This window comes from Hypanus sabinus, chromosome 25, assembly GCF_030144855.1.
Source record: "Hypanus sabinus isolate sHypSab1 chromosome 25, sHypSab1.hap1, whole genome shotgun sequence".
Lineage (NCBI taxonomy): Eukaryota > Metazoa > Chordata > Chondrichthyes > Myliobatiformes > Dasyatidae > Hypanus > Hypanus sabinus.
In genome coordinates, this window is record NC_082730.1 from 8,476,850 (window position 1) to 8,499,517 (window position 22,668).

Below are 22,668 nucleotides of genomic sequence, written 5' to 3' on the forward strand. Positions count from 1 at the left end.
AGAGGGAAATCATGGTTGGGCAAAGGGGAAGGGAGTGGGAAGCACCAGAGAGATGTTTTATAATGATCAATAAACCAATTGTTCGGAATCAGTTGATCTTGCCTGGTGTCTCAGGGCTGGGTGATTCTGCATTCTCGCCACCGCCCCGCCCTGGCGCTCCTACTCTGCTGCCTGTCCCACGGTGCTCCACCCTTGCCATTGCCAATACTCTTTGCTCCCACCAGATTTACAAACTCGCTGTCAGCTCTATATTGACTAGTACCATACTGTACAACGTTCTCAGGCACCCTAGCTATATACGTACCTATATGCGTGTGTCTAAGATTTTGCATAGTACTTTAACTATCCACTTACTTGTTCATAGGAACAGAATTAGATCATTAAGCCCATTGAGAGCCCTGCAATTCCAGCATGGCTGATCCTGGATCCCACTCAACCCCATAACTTAACCATGACTCAACCTTGTGTCATTAAGGTGTCCTGCTGTGAGGCCGTTTCAGGAAACCTGCATCTAATGCATCTAATTGCTCAGCAGGTCAGAATTTTCTATGGAGAGGAATAAAGAGCCAAAGTTCTTGGGCTGCGACTCTTTTTGAGTCTTCTCCGTAGATGCTGCCTGACCTGCTGAGTTTTCCATAGTTTTGTGTATTGCTCTGGAATTCCAGAATCTGCAGGATCTCTTATGTTTATGATTTGCTGCTTCTTATCAAATGTTTTGCCAGTCCCTTCACTGAGGTGACATGAAAGACTGGTATTACTATCTGAAGCACCCTTTTATTACCCTGAATTGTTTGATATCATTCGTGGGTTTGAATTTTGAAAACATTTTGAGCCGCCAAATCAAACAGTTGATAACTTGAATCCTCAACTTTAGCATTTGTTAGGGGATTCCATGTAGTTTGTCTAATAGTTAACTATCTTTAAGACTTGTTTGCAATAGAAATTCCAATTAGAATTTTATTGAGATGCAGCTTGGAATAGGCCCTTCCAGTCCTTTGAATTGTGCTGGCCAGCAATTCCCCCAATTTAATCCTAGCCTAATCACAGGACAATTTACAATTAACCTGCCAACTAGTAAGTCTTTGAACTGTGAGAGGAAACCAGAACATCTGGAGGAAACCGGTGCACTCACAGTTTAAATGTCTCAAGTTACTTCTCCTCTGGCCGTTGAGTCTGCTGCTCCAATTCTTGGGAATGGAACCCTTGTTTAATCAAGGGACTACTAGTGCTAAGAATTGAGCTTTTTTAAATTAATAAATTACTGCAGTAATTTAATTCTATCTCACTGATTTGTATTGATTAAAATTGAAGTGGTATTTGTGTGCACTACAGTACCTTTTTTAAAAGCATCTGAGCTTGCCTAAGATTTCCGGCATCTACACCATATTGCTCTGTATGGCTTATTCTGTTCAACTAACTCGTAGCATTAAATTTTGGTTTTCCTCCCCATCCAGACACAGGCTATGGTACCATTTACGCTTCAGATGATCGAGGATTAGTGTATTCTAAATCCCTTGAGCGACACTTGTACACAGCAACAAGAGGCGAGACGGACTTCACAAATATTACCTCACTGCGTGGAGTATATGTTAGTAGCATACTTGCAGAAGGTAAGGAAACTCTTGTTTACAGGTTGAAGGTATTGTTGGTCAAGCCAGTATTCATTACTCCTCTCTAATCATCCTCAAAGTAGTGGTAGTCACTGCTTTGACCATCTGGACTGTGCGACTGGATAAAAAGTTCTGAGATTGGATCTAACCTTGATGAAGATTGCATTTTAAAACTTTAGTGGTATAATTAAACTTTCATAAAAGCAAGCATATAAAATGTTAAGCTTGATATTATTTGGAACCTTGATCCCTTTTCTGAAAAACACATACAAAATGCTGCAGGAACTCAGCATGTCAGACAGGTTGATGCTGCCTGACATGAGTTCCTCCAGCATTTTGTGTGTTTTGCTTAATATTTCCAGCATCTGCAGAATCTCATGTCCCTTTTTCTGAAAAGTAATAAAGAAAGGGAGATAAGTAAGCAAAAATCACTAAATATAACAGTTTCTGTATTAGGTGATTAGTGGCTTTAGTGCAAGCTATTATTATTAAACTGTGATAGACTGGTGTTGGTATATGTGCTTGACTGGTGCACAAGTATTCTGTTTATTAGGTGCTCTGAGAACTTGCTTAATGGCTATCTTTTCTCCCCCTTCGCCTTCCTGCATCTTCGTTTCATGTGAAATGGTAAGATGGTTGAACTGGTCTTTGCTTATTTGTGTTGGCACCTTAAGCTGAGAATCTGGGGCTCTGTGATTGGGCCAAAATACTATTATAGGTTATACAGTGACGGAAATGCCTATCACTCTCTGCAACTTGGCTTCAAATTTAATGTCACTTCACTGCTGAAACTTCCAGTACTTGTAATTAGATTTTGGTATCATGTCCAGACTATTAAATACTGTTTGTGTTTTCTCCTAGATGGTTCCGTTCAGTCTGTCATTACATTTGATAGAGGAGGGAAGTGGCAGCCGTTAAGAAAACCAGAAAACAGTGATTGTGATTCAACTGCCAAAAATAAGGATGAGGTGAGTATATGGTGAAGATGTAGCTCTGAATCCTCGTGATGTGTTAAGATATTCCCTCTGCCACATGTTAATGAGGGATTTGTGTATAAATCATCGAACAGTAAGTGCATTGCAGGCCCTTAGGCCCATTATGTTGTGCTGACCTTTTAACCTACTCCAAGATCAATCTAACCTTTTACTTCCACGTAGACCTCCACTTTCATCCATGTTCCTATCTAATAGATAAGTATAATTCAAATCATTTAAAAATGGTAGAACTTTCTAATTCACGTCTTCTGCTGGTATACCGGTAAAAAAATGAGCCATTTTAGTAAAGTTTACCTTAGAACAGAACCATTAATTTGTTATTAGTTATAACTCATGCCTCTTGAGTGTTTTGTTTCTGCTAAAGTATATGTTTATTCTAATAATTACTTTTAAAATGTTTTTACCTTAACAGATATTATCTCTGCAGTTTGATTCATTATTGAGTAGTCCTAATTCTTGTCTTTGATTCTCCAGTGTAGTCTGCACATCCATGCATCCTACAGCATTTCCCAGAAACTGAATGTACCGATGCCACCGCTGTCTGAACCCAATGCTGTTGGTCTGATCATTGCACACGGTATTAATCTAAAACTTTTTAATCATCTCAATGTTTTCTCTCTCTAGACCCTACAATATCATCTAAGCTATCTGTCAACTTCACTCTTCCCCTTTTGCACTGTTTTTATTGTAACTTCTAGTGACCTTTTATTGTATTGTGCTGTACTGCTGCCACAAAACAATTTTGGCTTTTAATTTGTAGTAAGTTGTTGACAAGTTTTGTAATTTCTCTTCTGATTTGACGTGACGCACAATTGTTTGTAGATTACAAGTTCTTGCTGTTCTTGCTCAGACTGTGCCAGTATCAAATAAAACATATTTTCTTCAGTGCAGATGTTTATTGAAAATCAGTAATGCTGCTCTTGATGTTTAAGAAGGGCTAATGGAAAACCACTTAATTCGAAAAGAGTTGCCAAGAGCAATGTGGTCATGGAAAGACCATGATTGCCACGTCATTCAACAAGGCACAAGACAAACTAATGTTTTTGAACAGCAGCTAGTCTATAGTACCAATTTGTTCTCTTTAATGCATGGCTATTAAGTTTTAATGTTCCCTTTCTGAATTAGAACTTCTTTCTAGTCACTTAAGATGTTCTTTTAAGCGAGAGTAAAACTATTAAGTGTTCATCTACTGTTGTAGCAAATTGTTAAGTGATGGGGTTGCATATCTACAGTTTTCAGCAATGTGAGATTTTATCACAGAGAGGTAATTGTTCGGTTTTTAGTCACCCAATAGTCGTAATTTCTGTTTTGTCATTTCTAGGTAGCGTGGGGGATGCTATCTCTGTAATGAATCCTGATGTGTATGTGTCTGATGATGGTGGATACTCTTGGTTTAAGGCTTTAAAGGGACCCCATTATTATGCCATCCTGGATTCTGGAGGCTTGATAGTTGCTGTGGAGTATAACTCATATCAGCATGTCAATAAAATCAAGTAAGTGTTGTTGCTCAATAACGTGCAAGTGCATTTGATTGTCAGTCCCCTGTAGATAATTGCCTCATGTCAGGAGTGAGAAGCAATTTCAACCATGAAGTGCCTGCATTTTCATAACTGGGTGTCCATAGAACACATGTGGTTGGTAGCACTTCAGAATACCTTCAAAAATCTTAAAATTTGTTTTCTTTTTCCCCTCTGTGGTGAGTCATTTGGTTCGTGGGGGTTTAGATTTCGGACAGAAGCAGTCACATTATCACGTTGTACTAGGAGCGTAGAAAATAACAGGTTTGGACTCCACGCCTACTCAAAGTTCAGTAAAACAAAAGACTAATAAAGCTAATCAAGGAAAATCAGTATCATGCTGATCTCCTAGCAATAGATGTTTAAAAATAAAACTAGTTATCCTTGGCTCCTTTGAAAGATAAGCATGCATTTGCTGAATCTTGAAAATACAACATGGATTCAAGTGAATGTTCCATCCTTGAAGTGCTCTCAAAAGAGAATTACTAAAGTAGGAAGGGAAAGGGGGATTTCAGTGACAAACAGACTGGAGAAGCAGGCAGTTTTGAAAGTTAGAGATAGTCATGAGGAAATTTGTTCATGAAATGTTTAGAATAAGAGAGAGACATCAGAATCAGGTTTATCATCACTCACACGTGTCATGAATTTTTTTTTGTGGCAGCAGTACAGTGCAATACATAAAATTACTACAGTACTATGCGAAAGTCTTAAACCCCCTAGCTATATTTTAACAGGAGAAAGTCTACAGATGCTGGAAATCCAAAGCAACACACACAAAGTGCTGGAGGAATCCAGCTGGTCAGGCAGCATCTATGGAAAAGAGTAAACAGTCAGCATTTCAGGCTGAGACCCTTCTTCAGGAATGAGAAGGAAAGGGGAAGGTGTCAGAGTAAAAAGATGAGGGAGGGGAAAGAGGCAAGCTGGAAGGTAATAGGTGAAGCCAGGTGGGTAGGAAAGGTCAAGGGCTGGGGTTGAAAAACCTGATAGGAGAGGAGAGTGGACGATCAGAGAAAGGGAAGGAGGAGAGGACCCGGGGGAAGTGATCGGTCAAGGGAAGTATAAATTCAGACTGGGGAATAGAGGAAGTGGTTGTGGGGGAGGGGGGGGATTGATATTCATGCCATCAGGTTACGGGTATCCAGACTTTAATTGGGGGACCACTTCGTTGATTCCGATTCCCAATCCTATTCCAACATGTCAGTCCATGGCCTCCTTTTCAGCCAAGATGAGGCCACCCTCAGGGTAGAGGAGCAACCCCTTGTATGTTCCATCGGGGTAGCCGCCAACCTGATGGCATGAGTATCGATTTCTCTGGTAAAAAAAAAAATCCCCCCCCACCCGAGAGGAGTATGTGGACCAATAAGTTATGCAAGGTGCATTTAACTGTGTTATTTCCCTAATTTCCACTCATCATTCATTTTTAACATCCGTGCCCAACTCATCCAGCATTAATGTTAGGATGAAGACCTGTCATTCCCTATTCCCCTCACTTCAATAAGTGCTTTGGAACTTGGTCATCCAACCAAACTCTAATGCAAAACCCTCCAGGTGCCTGTCAGCTTGTCCTTTCTTGTTTTACTGGAGAATAACTGGATAATAATGAACAGAAACTGCAGTTCATCAAACAGTGGATTTCTTTTGTTAATGGAACAGTGTTATTAATGCTGCAAGTTCAGGATGGATTGACCGCAGTACCTAGCCCTTGTGCATAACCCATGTGTCCCTAGGTTTATTCTTCTGATTTATTAAACGGGTTTTTGGAAAAACTATCTGACTAGAACATAGCGCACAGAACAGTACACCATAGTTCAGGCTCTTGGCCCCAGATATTAACATATTCTAACATCAATCTAACCTTTCCTTCCTACATTCTTCAGCCTGTCACCCCTACTGGCCACAGGTCACTGACAGCAGATCGACAGAGTCTTCTGTCCCGGGCCAGTCTTTCAATTTGTTCCCAGGTGTAGTCCACCTCATCCTAGTCTAGGGAGGAATAAGGTCTTTGCAGCCTCTGTTGACATTTCTGTAGCTCTGGGTTTTTACAGAATGAGGTTGCCAGCCCATGCCTGACCTTCCTCCTTTCGCAGACGGGCTTGAGACCGTCCATGGCGGAGTTTCCCTCCTACATAGCCCTCTATTTTTATTTAATCCATGTACCTATGTAAAAGTCTTTTAAATGCCCCTGATGTATCTGCCTCTAACACTACCCCTGGCCACATATTCCAGACACCAGCCACTACTCTGTGTAAAAAAAGAACACCTACCTCTGACATCTCCCTATACTTTCCTCTCAGCTCCTGAAAGTTTATGACCCCTTGTATTAGCCATTTAATACCAGCTTCCTAAATTTCTCTCCCTGATTTTTGTAAAAGAGAACAGTTTTTCTGAGCATACTATTATAATCCTCTTTGAGATTTTATTTTAAAGTTAATTTTGATTCTGGTTCATATATCTATGCTTCGCTGACTCGTCTGGCAGTTTGGCACAACCTCGATGATGTGGATTTAATTTGATCATCATTCTTTTTTGACAGAAAACAATGAAAGATGCCCCAACTTGGGTGCTCAACCAGCATGCAGAAGACAACAAACTGTGCAAATAGAAAAAGAAAAAGAATAATAGTACATAAATAAGCAATAAATATTGAGAACATGAGATGAAGAGTCATTGAAAGCGAGTCTCTTCAGTAGTTGTATGTTTCAGTAAGTTTCTTTGTTTTCTAGGTTTTCGATCGATGAGGGACAGTGCTGGTATTCATATGAATTCACCAAAGAACCCATTATATTTACTGGCCTTGCTTCGGAGCCAGGAGCTAGATCGATGAACGTCAGTGTCTGGGGATATGTGAGCCTCATACTTACACAAAGCTGGGTCTCAGTCACCATCGACTTTGAAGAGCTCCTGACAAGAGACTGTGAGTTCAGATTCATTCCCCTGGGGAGCCGGTACAGTTTAATTGAAACACCCTGACGGTGATTGAATTCGAGCTGTCTCATTGTTGCTGAATGTTACTCAAGTTCCAAGTACTCGAAAGATTGTAGGCTGTTACTGCGCAGGCTGACAAATTACTTAGGTTGTTCAGCGCCGGGCCTGTTAGTGATGATTTGTCATCATTGTGGTCTTCATGCCCTCCATGTTGAATGTGGTTGTGGAGAAAAGTTATTGGAACCACTGTCATATTGCAGCAAGTGGTTTATTTTAAACCAAATACAGATTGGTTTGAACATACAGGCTCTGCAAAGTTAAATGACTCGGCTATTGGATTGAGTAAATGGATTAACACTAGTTAAAATAAATATGTTTCCTTGTGCTTTAATGTTATTTATTGAGTGATACTGTACAGAGGCCCTTCTGACTCATCAAGCCAAGCCGCCCCAGCAAGTCCACAACATTTAATCCTAACCCAGTCATGGGACTGTTTATAATGACCAACTAACCTTTGCACTGTGGGAAGAAACTGGAGCACCTGGAGAAAACCCGTGCATCCTGCAGTACCGACTCTACAGAACGGCGTTGGAATTGGACATGGAGCTCCAGACCGCCCCAAGCTGTAATCGCGTTGTGCAAACCGCTGCGCTACCGTGGTGCCATTGTTGGGTTCTCTTGATCAGATCGGACTTCCTTATTTAATCACGTGTTCGTCAAAACACACAGTGAAGTACATCATTTGTGTTAACAGCCAACACAGCCTTAGTATGTGCAGGGGCAGCCCGCAAATGTCACCGCACATTCCAGCAGCAACATAGCATTCCCACCATGTACTGCAGAGCAACACTAACAGCAGAACAAGCCCCTTGCATTCACTTACTCCCACACACATACAGGCCTCCGGAGTCCTGGACCCTGGACTCTGAGACATCAGGCCTCCAATCTCCGGTCCCTGGCGCTGACCTGCAGGCTCTTGTGCCCTTTGTCTGGACAGACAGATCATAGAGTCTGAGTCATACAGCACAAATACAGTATGGGTCCCTCAGCTGCCTCGTCCATGCTGAACATCCTAAGCTAGTCCCATTGCCTGGTTTTTACCCATACCACTCCAAAACTTTCCTATCCACATACCTGTCTGTGTCGTTTAAATGTTGTTCCACCCACCTCAAGCACTTCCTCTGGCAGCTCAGCCTGTGCATGTATACCAGCCTCTGTGTGGAAAAGATTGTCTCGAGTTCCTATTAAGTCTTTATTTTCTCACCTTAAACCAATGGCATCCAGTTCTTAACTTCCCAACCTTGGGCTTAAAAGTTTCTCATCCTTTATATAGGATAACCCCTCAGTTTCCTATCCTCTAAGGCAGGGGTTCCAATTTTTTTTAATGCCATGCGCCCTACCATTAACTAAGGGATCCATGGACCTCAGGATGGGAGCCCTACTCCAAGGAGAAATGTCCTGGTCTGTCCAATGTCTCCTCTACCTCAATCCCTCGAGTCTTGGGGTGGACCAATGGCATCTCAGACATCACAACACTTAGATGACCACTTGGCTGTTCATGGTAATTAAGTAGTATTTAAGAGCAATTGAAGAGCAGTGCCATAGAAAACTACGGTGCGAGTGCTGGGATTAGTAGAGGTACCTGCTTTGAGTTAGCATTAACACATAGGGCTGAAGAGCCAGATTCTCCACTGACTAGGTGTTTACTTCTTATTTCCCCAGGTTCTGATGATGACTACATACAGTGGCTTGCCCATTCGAGTAACGTTAATGATCCCAACGATGGCTGTATGTTGGGCTACAAAGAGAAATTCCGCCGCTTGAGGAAATCATCCCTGTGTCGGAATGGACATGGCTACATCGTCAATAAACAGCCCAATGTCTGTGTCTGTACCCTGGATGATTATCAGTGGTATGCTGCTTATCCAGTGGTTCACCTTACATCTGTTCATCCATTCTAACTGTTTGAAATATGTAGCATTTAGTAAATCAGCTGATTATTACAAATGTCTAGAGATCTGTCAAGTACCTTGTAGTGGGCAAATGTGGACAAGGTTGGTTTTGTGTGGGAGCAGAGGGGTATTGGGGTCCTCGCCCGTAGATCCCTCAAAGTTCTCATACAACTTGTTAGGGTTGTTAAGAAGGTATATAGTGTGCGTTGGCATGTATTAGTTGAAGGATCAAGTTCAAGAACTATGAGGTAAAGTTGCAGCTCTATAAAACACTGGTTCGATAGCTTAAAGCGGCTAGGACTTCTCTCTTCGAAGCGAAGGAGAATGAGAGCTGACTTGATTAGAGGTGTAAAAGGTAAGAGGTGTAGATAGACTGGACAAACAGTGAATTTTTTCCATGGCAGTAATGGTTTAATATGGTTTAATAAGGTGATTGGAGGAAAGTATAGGGGAAATGCCAGAGGTAAGTTTCTACAGAGAGTGGTAGGTGCGTAGAATATGCTGCCGGGGGTGGTGATAGAGGGGGATACATTAGGGACATTTAGGAGACCCTTAAGCACATCGATGAAAGGAAAATGGAGGGATATGTGGGAGGGAAGCAGTTTGATTTTGGAGTAGGTTAAAAGATCGGCACAACATTATGGGTCAAAGGGCCTGTTCTGTACAGTACTGTTCTAAAATGTCATTCTGTACAGCTTCAGAAACCTCCCAGTCAGTTTTAGATGAATTTTGAGGTTTGATAAATAGTCCTGGAAAGACTTTATTTCTCAAGCTTGTTATCTTTTCCTTTCCAGTGACTTTGGATACTATCGAAAGGAGAATAGTTCAGAATGTATCGAACAGTCTGATCTCAAAGGCCATGACCTGGAGTTCTGTCTACAGGGGAAAAAAGAAATACTGAAGACGAATGGGTATGAATGTATCTTAACCAAACTCATGTGGGTTGGGGGTGCGGTTTGTACATTTGCACAAAATTGCCTCTTAATGTGCCTTCCACACACCTGATGTTCTATAAATGCAGCTGGAGTTAATGAGGTTTGATCTGGGAGAGAGTAGATGAACTTGCAGGGTATTTAGCGAGGCTTAGCCTTCTGTGCAAATTTCTTTCTAGGTCGGTAGCATCATTTCGTCTGTACTCTTGTTAGGATGTCAGACAACTTGACTTGGTGATGTGTGTGCCCACCAGAATTAAGCACTAGAAATCTCTGGCTAATCCAGCAGTTTCCCCATAGTTTAAACAATCAATCTGTGACATCTATGGAAGCACAAAGTCAAAGTAACATTTATTATGAAAGTAGTTTAAGTTACTAAATACTACCTTGAGATTTAATTTCTTGCAGGCATTAACAGGAAAATAAAAATACAGTAGAATTTACAAAAAAAACCTATGCATAAAGATTGACAACCAATGTGCAAAAGAAGACAAAATGCACAAATAAATGAAAATAATAATACTGAGAACATGAGTTGCAAAAAGTTCTTTAAGCCCAGAAGTTATAGAATCAGTTCCAAGTTGGTGAGTGAAGTTATTCATACTGATTCATGAGCCTGATAGTTCTAGGGTCAAAACTGTTCCTGAACCTGGTGGTGTGGGAACTAGAGTTTCTGTACCTCCTGCCCGATGGGAGCAGCAAGAAGAGAGCATGGCCCAGATGGTGGGAGTCTTTGATGATGGATGCTGCTTTCTTGTGGCAACACTCCATGTGGAGAGGCTTTTGCCTGTAAAGGACTGAGCTGTATCCACTACTTTTTGTAGCCTTTTCTATTTCTGAGCATTGGTGCTTCCATACCAGACCATGATGTAGGTAGGATTCCCTCCACTGTGGATCGATAGAAGTTTGTCAAAGTTTTTGCTGTCGTGCCAAATCTGTACTAACTTCCAAGAAAGTAGAGGTGCTGTCGTCCTTCATTATGAATATCAGAAAACCCATGTCCCAGGTTTACTGGTGGGTCAGGCCCAGTCTGTTGTTTACCGAGAACCAGTCCGATGATCTATTAGGTAACTACTGGTGTGGAGCAATGGGACAGTAAGTCCTGGCCCAATAAACATCAAGGATTCAGAGTTTTGACCTCAACCGGCTTCCGGAATATGTAGAGAGGATAAGAAGCACCTTGTTCCTTGGAGGTCAAGTTGTTCTGAGCTGGCAGAGAAGGATATCGTTGAATCCACTAAGCAGTGGGCATATTCTGGTTGCCAAACGCATTTTATAAACTCCGCTTCCAGCAAGTTCTCCCCAGGTGACGACAGAGTTCCTACAGGGCAAAAGGTGCCTGGAAAGGTCTGTTTTCTATGGAGCAGTGAGCCTGGAGAAGCATTTTATATCTTACACTGTAAGATACAAGAGAAGAATTAATCCCATCGAGCCTGCACTGCCATTTCATCATGGCTGATTTATTATTCCTTTCAACCCCATTTTCCTGCCTTCCACATTCTGTTTTTACCATTTTTAATAATGAAGCTAATGTTAACAAATGTAGCCTGCAGACGAGTTTTTGGTGGTTTTAAGAAGTGTTTGATAAGACTGGAACCAGAGGTCACTGGGTAAGGCTGAAAGATGAAATATTTAAGGGGAACCTGAGGGGGATCTTGTTCACTCTGAGGATGGTGTGAACGTGGAAGAAGCTGCCTGCAGACATGTGGATACAGTTTCACTTTCAATATTTAAGAGAAGTTTCCATATGTGCATGGACACAAGGGGTATGGAGGGCTGTGGTCCAGGTGCGGGTCTATGAGAGTAGGCAGAATCATAGTTCAGCATGGAATAGACGGGCCAAGGGGCTTGTTTCTGTGCTGTAGTACTCTGAAACTAGTTATGCCTTTACCATGAACTAAACACATGAAGACCGGTTCTGGACCATTTTAAATGTTTCATATGTTGACAGATTTGTAAATATCTTATACTTTAGATACCGAAAAATTCCTGGAGACCAGTGTTATGGAGGTGTCCAATTGAATCGCACTGTGAAGGATATCAGTAAAAAATGTGTCAGTACTCTGATTGAATCGCAGGTGCTGGTAAGCGTGCCTGTAGTCAAGATTTGTGAATGACTTCTTAGATGGAAACAAAAATAACATTTTGGATAGAATAATAAATTTCTTGCTTAAAATATGCACAAGTGGTAGTAGCTTTTATTCTCCAAACATTTTCAATTTGACAATTATGGCTAATTGTATTGAATTGTAAGATACTGAAATTGGCAAGACTGCTCCTGGTTTAAGTGCTGCTGTTCGGTCCTTGGTAAAGTTGGCTTGGTAATGTGGGAGCGCCGTCAAAATGGCTTGATGAGGGAACTGAGATCTCTGATAATAACACTATATGGATTAAATAAAATTTCTTTTGATTTCAGCTTGGTTCACACAGTACCAGCTCTGTGCCAATTATTGCCACCATAATAGTTCTTTTACTGATTGTGGTGATCTTTGGAGTGATCTTTATCAAGAAATATGTATGTGGTGGACGGTAAGTAGAGTTGACTTACTGTAGTTATACGTAACAAACTTTAATTTTCCACTTCAGGTCACTGTCCAGTTAGAAAATGATTTTGAAAAAGGAAGGGAACAAATCCATTTTTTCCCCTCAGGTGATGAGGGTTCAGTGCTGGGAAGTTGATCTGTCTTGTATTTCTTGCTGTGTTTTGCTTGCTATCTTTCAGCCAGTTAGAATGCACTGTTAAATTGTCCATGAATTAAATTTGTACATGCATTTGTCTTGGGGATTTCTAATAGCGCGCCTTTTCAAAAGCTTGTCAGCTGTGGCAGAGTTTGCTGTCCATTATCTCCTACAGGGCAAAACTTAACGTCATAAATGGCTGTGATGCTTCACTCCCCAATGAGCTGAGCACCTTTTATGAATGCTTTAAAGGGAGACTAAAATTATGCCTGTGCAACTCGTTGCAGCATCTGTGATGTCTCAGAGGCCAATATTTATTACACTGTACAGCTGCCACGAACAACAGATTTCCCAATCAGGACCAGCCAGCTGCCGTTATCAGGCTGAGAAGTGCAGGTCCAGATTCAAAGTATATTAATTATCGTATACAGTGTACAACCCCTGAGATTCGTCTTCCTGCGGACCGTCACGAAGCAAAGTAGTACCATGGAACCCATTCAAAGGAAACCTCAAGCACCCAAACGTGCAAAAAAAAGAACAACTTATGCAAATGACAAGACGTGAGTGACTAGCACACAGAATATTAAACATCAAACTTCAGAGTCCTCGAAACGGGCTAGGTATGTTCAGTTCTATTTAGTGCTGTGTTGTTCGTTGACTGCAGGCCAGTCTGTTCCAATCAAAGTTGTGCAAAATAGCGTTGGTTAAAGGGGTAATCAGAAACCAGAAACACATATAACATGAACAGCAGATTCTTCTAAAAATGAGTCCACTCCACAAGTTGCAGCAGTCAAACCTTGCCCAAGACCCAAGACTCCTGCACTTTAGAATGAAATGTTCAAGGTTTATCCAATTCACAGGTTTCAGTAAGGTCCTAGTTTAATGTGCAATGGCTTTCATTAGAATTGTAGCATAAGTGTTGGGTCAAACTTGAATATGGCACGTACTGGGAATGGGTGTGTGAACGGTTTAACATTACCATTAATTTGAGTGAATCTTAAGGCACAGATATCACATTCAAAGTGCCAGTGACAAAGGCAAAAGAATATTTTTTATCCCTTTGGGAAGGACCATGGGGTCAAGATGACAAAATGCGGATGAAATCATGCTGTTTCCATCTTTAATTTTATTACGTGCTCCTTGGAATCATACGTGCTTAATATTTACTTAAAATATGCAATCCTTTAAAGAGAGTGCATGTTTCTGGTTTCCATAACTTGCTAAATCTTGAGTAAGAATTTGAGGAACCAAGTGAAAAGGATTTGTATTCCTCCATTCTAATATAATAAGACGCCCTATAAATATATTTTCAATTTTTGGTCATAATCTCAACGTACACCATTAACTGAGACCCAATAGGTTTGCTCAAATGCCGCAGAGCCAAGGAAAAGTACAGCATAAAAAGACAGGCCATTCAACCCATCTAAAAACCATTTAATTAACCATTTAAATGCTGAAACCGTTTAAGCGACCTACTCCCATTGACCTGCACCAGGACCATAGCCCTCCATACCATCCATGTACCTATCCAAACTTTACTTAAATGTTGAAATCAAGCTCACGTGCACCACTTGAACTGGCAGCTCATTCCTCACTCTCACAACTGTGAGTGAAGAAGTTTTCCCTCAAATTTCTTACCTTTCACCCTTAACCTTAAGATTCACTCAAATTAATGGTAATGTTAACCTCCCAAACTCAGTGGAAAAAACCTGCTTTCATTTGCCTTATCTATTTTTAGTTGTTGTTGAGTGCCGTTGAGTTGTTATCGACTCATAGTGACCCGATTGTCCATCGGGTTTTTGTGGCGAGATACGGATGTCGATTGCCGGGCCTTTCTTCTGCATAGATACAGCTGCTGCCCAGGTGGGGCCTGGCCAGATTTGAACTTGGAACCATCCACCTCAATTCCTTAAAATGTAGAAGATTGAGAGGAGGTTTGATGAAGCCATAACTTATTCAATCTTTCCTTATAACTTAGGTCCTCCAGACCCAGCAACATCCTTGTAAATTTTTCTGTAATCTTTCAACCTTATTAACATTTTTTCTATAGGTAGGTGACCAGAACTGCGCACAATACTCCAAATTAGGCCTCACCAATGTCTTAAACAGCTTCAACATAATCTCCCATCTCCTGTGCTAAATACTTTGATTTATGAAGGCCAGTGTGCCAAGAGCTTTTCTTATGACCCTACCTACCTGTGACATAGCTCTAGGTGTACCTCTAGAATACGCCTGCTGCCTATTCTCACTGTTGGCTGAAACAGGAAGAGCAGTTACTTCTCACACACTTACTTCGATGAAAATGTATTATGAGGGTTGAACTAATAACCAAACTGTAATTTCTCTCTTTGTTTTCATCTTTCAGATTTCTGGTACATCGTTACTCAGTCCTACAGCAGCACGCGGAGTCGAACACTGCAGATGAACTAGACAAGGCGATATCTGCCAGTAAACCAGAGTACCATGATGACTCTGATGAGGCAAGTGTTAATATAGTTTATTTTGAAGTACCACAGGCAAACGCCAGTAGCTCTCTCTGCTAGTTTGACTGTTAGCATTTGATAGGTGTTTCCAGGCATTTTCAGATACATCTGGCCACACCTACCTGTCCGGAAGTTTGCAATACTCTGTATTTGAGCAGGGTGTTCTACTGATATTGAATCATTGCTCTTAATAACACGGGACAACAATTGGTTTTTTAGAAAATGTTGCTTCCTCAGAATTTTTTCTTTGTTTATGATAAGCCACTTGAAGCTGAACACAAACATAATTTCAAACTATTTGTATCTCGTAGGAGTTTGGAGAAACAAGTAATGAGCTTTTATTGAGTATAATGCGTTTAATTGCATAATGGTGCGATGCTTTGCATTAGCTCAACTAAACTAAGAATGTTTTATTGGTGATTTTCATTTGTACTCGGTGTCTGAGGCTTCTTGCTTCAGTGTCCAACAATAATCAGCCAGTGTTGATGGATTTCAGTTGCCCTGATACCATCTCTCCATGATCTCAATGTTGTGGTGAAACCTTTCACCATGCTCTTCACTGACAGCACCAAGGTTTGCAGGGAAGAGTCTAAATGGGAATGCAGAAAATGAATCTTTAGTGACATGTTGCATTTCATGGTTTTATATAGTTGAAGCATGTTGTCAACCAGCTGCATGTAGTTGCCAAGAATATTTTCAGCAACAACCTTGAATACCTTCCATGCAATTTTCTCCAGTCACTCTAGAAGTTCTTCGAATTGCCTGTCATTGATGACCTATTTGATCTGTAGACCAACAAAAATGCTATCCTTAATCTGGGCATCAATTATTCTGACTTGAATTTTGAATTGAAATAAATATAGGCGATTTCAAAAAGAATGCTGTGTGATAGGGAAATTTCATTGTGACTTTCATGATCTTGATTGGACATGGCATTAACAGTTAAGGGGAGAAGGCCAGGTACTGCAGCTGAGGAGGAGATAGAAAAAGGATCAGCCGTGATTGAATGGTGGAGCAGACTCAATGGGCTAGATGGCCTAATTCTGCTCCTAGGTCTTATGGTCGCGGTCTTATGATCAGTAGCCCAAAATCCATAAGGTACACCCAGAAGTATTTGGGAAGTATTTGTTGTCCAATGTAATGGTCACTGAGAGAAGGCACTGAAACAGGCCCTTTGGCCCACCAAATCCATGCTGACCCTCAGCAAATCATTTGCCCTAATCCTACAGAAATTCACTTTATATATTCTTTCCATTTTCACATCAACCCACAACCCCCACAAGATTCTGCCACTCATCTGTGTAATATGCAGCACTAGGTCTGGGTGCAGCAAGAGCGGCAAAAGGATAGTATAATTAAAGGTTTCCAGACTCAGTCATGTTAGTAACGGTACATGCTGGGCAAGTGTGGGTGTGATGGACTGGGCCAGCCAGGTCAAAAGACACGAGCATTTAAAAGCCCAGCACGCCCTGAAGAGAGAAAGCCCTCCATGCATAGGAGGCCTGATCAGATCAGTTGGCCACATGGGCACCTGCCATGTTCTCGCTATAAATCCAATATGGTACCGGCACATTTTACAGAAACCAGGCTAACACGGCAACCCTCGTGTGAAAGAGTTCGCAGGTTAATCTGCTCTGTAAGTTGTGAGAGGAAACGGGAAGAATCCCACTGGATCACAGATGTGTGCTAACTTCACATCAATAGCATGCAAGGTCAGGATTGAACTTGCCTCTCTGGCAGCGAGAGGCTGTGGCTCAACCAGCTACACCGCTCTGCTGCCTGTGGGGGTGGGGGACTCATTTCCCTCACTACTCTTTCTGGCATCCAAATCGCCTCCAATACCAGCCTGGATCTCACTGGAGCCGGTGGAATATTGAAAGACCAAGGTAAGTGGATATGGAGAGAACATTTCCTATACTGGGGGAGAGTAGGACCAGAGGACACAGCCTCAGACTAGAGGGATGTCCCTTTAGAATGGAGATGAGGAGGAGTTTCTTTAGCCAGAAGGTGGTGAATGTGTGGAATTCATTGCCACAGACGGCTGTGGAAGACAAGTCATTGGGTGTATGTAAAGCGAGTCATTAGGTATATTTACATGTAACGAATAAAGCTTATCTTAAAAAAAAAATTGAAAGCTCATATTATTTCTTTTAACAGGATCTTCTGGAGTAGAGAAAACTTTTTTGAAGTTACAAGATTCTGTTCTTGCCAAACAAAACATCACTTTAGTTCTGTAGAAACGCTGCTGCCTCCGTTCGGATGTTCTTGGAAAATTAAACTCTGATTCGACAGCAGGTGCAGGCGATGTGATACTTTTATGAATGTGGTGTATCTGTACACTCACGTGGGACAGCTATCCTGGTTCACTGGAACTGTGAGGAGAGAAGAGATTTGGTGTTGTCCAGAGATGTCTTCATTAATGAAGGGGAATCTTCTGTGATTTTTGGATTTTGATTTCTTTTCAGAGCTTTTTAGAATCTGCTTCTGGGTACACAACACTCTAATGGGCTTATTTTTATATGACCTGCCACTTTTGGGGAAAAAAAGGCTTCACTAACCAACATAACTTTTTTTTCTGTCTTGGGACTAATAATGTGACAAATTAAATTCAGTGGGTGAATTCATAAATAATAATATAGATTGGAGCCCCATTGAATCCACAAACCCGGTCAGAATTCTACACCTAGGCTTCAAAAGTGGCATTAACTTCAGCAGTGCTTTTCACAAAACTACTCAACGTGTTGCACCACATGTTTGCATTGGTGGTCTTGGAATTTCTTTCTCATAACAAGCTTTTAATTAGGAAAGTTAAATCCTGAAAAGCAGTGATCACATAGGGACTCTCTTGTAGAGATATTGCTCTATATAATTGACATTAGAGATGCACATATTGATATATGAAAACTAGTTCGGCAATGTATTAAATCAGACATCATGTTTTAATTTACTGTTTGAAAGTGTTATATTTAAATCATGATGAAGTAATTAATGAGAGCATTCACATTCAGAGTCAACCCTAATCAATTGTCAACTGTAATTTAATTTTAAATTAAAATTGAATGCTTGTGTCCCAACCTACTGCACTTTTTTTTCCTGTTTCTTTCATTGCTGGTGAATATATTTTTAAAAAAGTATTCAATAACCTCAGAGCAACACTCACTCACTCGTTCACTCACTCTCTCACTCACACATACACACACAGTGGTGTAGGGTCGGGCAGCATCTATGGAGGGGAATAAACAGTCGATGTTTTGGGCCGAGCCCCTTCATCAGAACTGGAAAGGAAGGAGGAATAAGCCAGAGGAAGAAGTGGGGGGAAGAGGAGGAGTATAAACTGGCAGGTGATATGTGGGGGGGGGGGGGAAGTGGGGTGAAGTAAGAAGCTGGGAGGTGATAGGTGGAAGAGGTGAAGGGCTGAAGAAGGAGGAATCTGATAGGAGAGGACAGTAGGCCATGGGAGAAAGGGAAGGAGGAGAGGAACCGGAGGGACATGAAGGGCAGGTGAGGAGAAGAGAAAGGGGTGAGAGGTGAATCAGAATGGGAGTGGAAAAAGAAGAGAGAAATGGGAATGAAAGGAAAATTCAATAAATTGAACAATATCTGATTCATGGCCCGAGCACCTCTGACAATCCACTTAGAGTTTGAATCTTTCCAGCTGACATTTGTCTTTAATTGGTTCAGTGCTAAATTGGAAAGCCATGTAAAATTGTTGTGCCTTTGTACTTTTAGTGTGTTATCTCAATGCTATTCATCTTGAAGAAGTTGCAAGTTAATTGAGTATATACATAATTTGGGGAAACTCTGTTCTGGGGGTACTCTACAGCTGTTAATTTATTTGTTAACAATATTCTACTCTTTCATCTTTTGAATTCAAGAAGTTTTAATAATGAATCAGTTTCTGGCTTTTGAAGATGGTATTGAATTGTTTTCTGCTTTGTGCTACTCATGTATGATGTGAATGGAAATGTGAATCGATGTCGCAGTATACTTACCCATAAGCTCCTCCAAGCAAACAAATGCTTTGATCGTGCATGCAGCTTATGAGGTGACGGAGGCTCTGAAACTTCAGTATTGTGACTTTAGAAGGTGCTTTCCACCTTGTGCATTTATTCATGGCTGTGTTTGTTACTCTTGTCTGTGTAGGGAAATGTGATGATTTACTGCTGTCCAATATAAGCATTGCTGTATGATTCAAACTTTGAATAACCTAGTGGATTTAGGCCTATGCAAGCTTCATCATATTATTGTACTGCTTTGCATGTTGGGTTTTGTGCCTAATTTTGCTGCATGTATTTTCCCATAATCTTTGTTTCAACTTTATATTCTGTCAGTGAGCAAAATTCTGGTCCTCCAGAACCATGGTATTAATTGTATGCTTATGATGTGAACAATCTTGAATTAAAATAATAACTTATTTATAGAACACAGTTCATACAGGCGATGTAATTCAAAGTGCTTTTCAATGGGATAAAGTGCAAACGTGAAAAGACAAATTGATATGAGTTAAAAGCAAGGTTAGGTAAATAGGTTTTGAGCTGGTGTTTAAAAGTGTCAATTGAGTCTGCACCCCTTATAGTCTTAGGCATTGAAGTTCCAGAGTTTATAGAAACATAGAAAACCTACAGCACAATACAGGCCCTTCGGCCCACAAAGTTGTGCCAAACATGTCCCTACCTTAGAAATTACAAGGCTTACCTATAGCCCTCTATTTTTCTAAGCACCATGTACCTATCCAAAAATCTATTAAAAGACCTTATCATATCAGCTTCCACCACCATTGCTGGCAACACATTCCACTCACCACTCTCTGAGTAAAAAACTTACCCCTGACATCTCTGTACTGACCCCCCACCCCCAGCACCTTAAGCCTGTATCCTCTTGTGGCAACCATTTCAACCCCGGGGAAAAAGCCTCTGACTATCCACACAATCAATGCCTCTCATCATCTTATACACCTCTATCATCTTCTGTTGCTCCAGGGAGAAAAGGCCAAGTTCACTCAACCTATTCTCATAAGTCATGCTCCCCAATCCAGGCAACATCCTTGTGAATTTACTCTGCACCCTTTCTATGGCTTCCATATCCTTCCTGTAGTGAGGCGACCAGAACTGAGCACAGTGGGATCTGGCCAGGGTCCTATATAGCTGTAACATTACCTCTCGGTTCCTAAATTCAATTCCAAGATTGATGAAGGCCGATACATCGTATGCCTTCTTAACCACAGAGTCTACCTGCACAACTGCTTTGAGCATCCTATGGACTCAGACCCCAAAATCCCTCTGATCCTCCATACTGCCAAGAGTCTTACCATTAATACTATATTCTGCCATCATATTTGACCTACCAAAATGAACCACTTCACACTTATCTGGGTTGAACTCCATCTGCCACTTCTTAGTCCAGTTTTGCATCCTATCAATGTCCCGCTGTAACCTCTGACAACCCTCCACACGATCCACAACACCTCCAACCTTAGTGTCATCAGTAAACTTACTAACCCATCCCTCCAACTCCTTATGAGCTTAGTTCAAAAAAGCTGACCTGCTTTTGAGGGAGACAGCGGAAGAAACTCGGATCAGCATTGTAAAAAGAAAGTGATTCTGTGACTCTGGTTGCAGACTATTAAGAACCTGAAAACAAGTAAGAGACCTTTAAATTCAATTCAAAACGATACAAGAAGCCAATGCAGAGTAGTTAGTACAGGAGTGAATAAGCTCTCTCGTCCTGGTTTTGGGTAAAAGGTTAGCAGTGGCATTCTGAATGAGCTGAAGTTCGTCAATGGATTGCTTTGAAAGGCCAGTAAAAAGAGTTTTGAAAAATATAATTTCTAAATAGCCCTGTAACTGTAATCATTTATTATCCAAGTAGCAACGTGAACACCAGTCTGATTCCTGAGCATCCTTGACGCGAGGCCAAGTACAACACTTGCAATCCTCACTGAAGACCAATTGCTCAGCACACTCTTCGAGGAAGGCTACCTGAGCACAGCGGTAGAGTTTGGTTTGATTTGCTGAGCCCCTCAGTGCACCATCCTGGATTACAGATAGAGCCGAGGTTGGGGTCGGGCTCAGCACTTCACAGCCTGGAAGAGAAAAATGTGGATTAACTTTTGATTCACTTCCAGTTAGCTTCACACCAAAATAGGAGTTGATTCCTTCAGCAGATAGCGGGTGTGCTGAGGACAGTAAACAGCATAGGGTCAATATCTTTAAACACGAGATCCTGCAGATGCTGGAGATCCAGAGCATCACGCACAAAATGCTGGAGGAACTCAGCAGGTCAGGCAGCATCCAGCACCTCCACTCCATCCGCCAAAAGCAGAACTTACTGGTGTCCAAACGTTATAATTCCAATTCCCATTCCAACATGTTGGTCTACGGCCTCCCCTTGTGCCAAGATGAGGCATCCTCAGGGTGGAGGAGTAACACCTTGTATTGTGTCTGGTTGACTTACAACCTGATGGCAGGAATACAGATCTCTCCTAGTAAAAATAGACCTGATGGATTTGACTGGTTTCTGCATTCTCAGTAGCCTGTACACTGTATTAACATTGTGGAGATGTGGTCAGAGAGGCCTAAATGTGGGTGTGGGATGGCTTTGTAAGTACTGCGTCTGTTTGTATAAACATGGTCCAGTCCATTTGTTCCCCTAGTGGTAATGGTGACATGTTGGTGGAATTTGGGTAAAATGCCCTGCAGGTTAACATGACTGAAGTCTGAAGAGACCAGCTGAATGGTTGCTTTGTAAAGAGCTAATAAAGCTCTCCCAATGTGCCCTTGGCGTTCATACGTGAGGGGATGTAGACAGCGGTATGAACGCAGCAGCAAATTCCCTGAGCAGGTAATGTGGTTGGCATTTAAATGTAAGACATTCAATTTTCCCTGAACAGTGACTGCTAACTACAGATGAATTGTGCACCAAGCTTTGTTAATTCCATCCCCTTTGGATTTCTCCAACAGGGAGCTCTTGTTTACACAGAACAGAGCCATCCCATTGATCAATCTGCCCCTTCTCTCCCACATAACCTTCCATTTTCTATCATCCAAGAGTTTCTTAAGTGCCCCTAATGTTTCTGCCTTTACCCCCTCTAGAAGGGCGTCAATGCACCCACCACACTCTGTCTAAAAAAAACCTACCTCTGACATTCCTCCCCTCCCATGCTTTCCTCCAATCATCTTAAAATGATGCCCCCTCGTGTTAGGCATTTCCAACCGGGGGTGGTGGGGAGGTCTCTGGCTATCCAACCAATCTATGCCTCTTAACATCTTGCACACCTCTATCAAGTCACCTCTCGCCCTCCTTCACTCCAAACAGAAAAGCCCTAGTTCACTCAACCTTTCCTGATCAGAAATGCTCTCTAATCAGGGCATCATCCTTGTTACACATCCTCCCTATAATGGGATGATGAGAACGGAACATTGAGTGTTGGTGTGGAATACACTGAGTTCTGATGCTAACATACCTCTAATATGTGATTTAGACTGAAAAACCTTTCTAAAATCCTCATTTATACACACAATCCCATCTGTTAGTCAACAGAGGCACACCTCAAGGATTTGTGCTTAGCCCACTGCT

The 22,668-nt window shown here is 41.5% G+C and overlaps 1 protein-coding gene across 1 annotated transcript in view; it reads left to right on the plus strand.

The window, feature by feature from the left end:
• Positions 1-19,516, plus strand: part of sort1a (sortilin 1a) — a 53,766-nt gene extending 34,250 nt beyond the window's left edge. The window contains exons 10-20 of the mRNA XM_059950020.1: positions 1,455-1,610; positions 2,472-2,578; positions 3,080-3,182; positions 3,927-4,098; positions 6,846-7,036; positions 8,770-8,959; positions 9,794-9,910; positions 11,907-12,015; positions 12,348-12,460; positions 14,976-15,090; positions 17,251-19,516. Coding sequence (XP_059806003.1) covers positions 1,455-1,610; positions 2,472-2,578; positions 3,080-3,182; positions 3,927-4,098; positions 6,846-7,036; positions 8,770-8,959; positions 9,794-9,910; positions 11,907-12,015; positions 12,348-12,460; positions 14,976-15,090; positions 17,251-17,265 — 1,388 coding nt within the window. The 3' untranslated portion in view covers positions 17,266-19,516. The remainder of the gene's footprint in view (positions 1-1,454; positions 1,611-2,471; positions 2,579-3,079; positions 3,183-3,926; positions 4,099-6,845; positions 7,037-8,769; positions 8,960-9,793; positions 9,911-11,906; positions 12,016-12,347; positions 12,461-14,975; positions 15,091-17,250) is intronic.
• Positions 19,517-22,668: the final 3,152 nt, after the last annotated feature.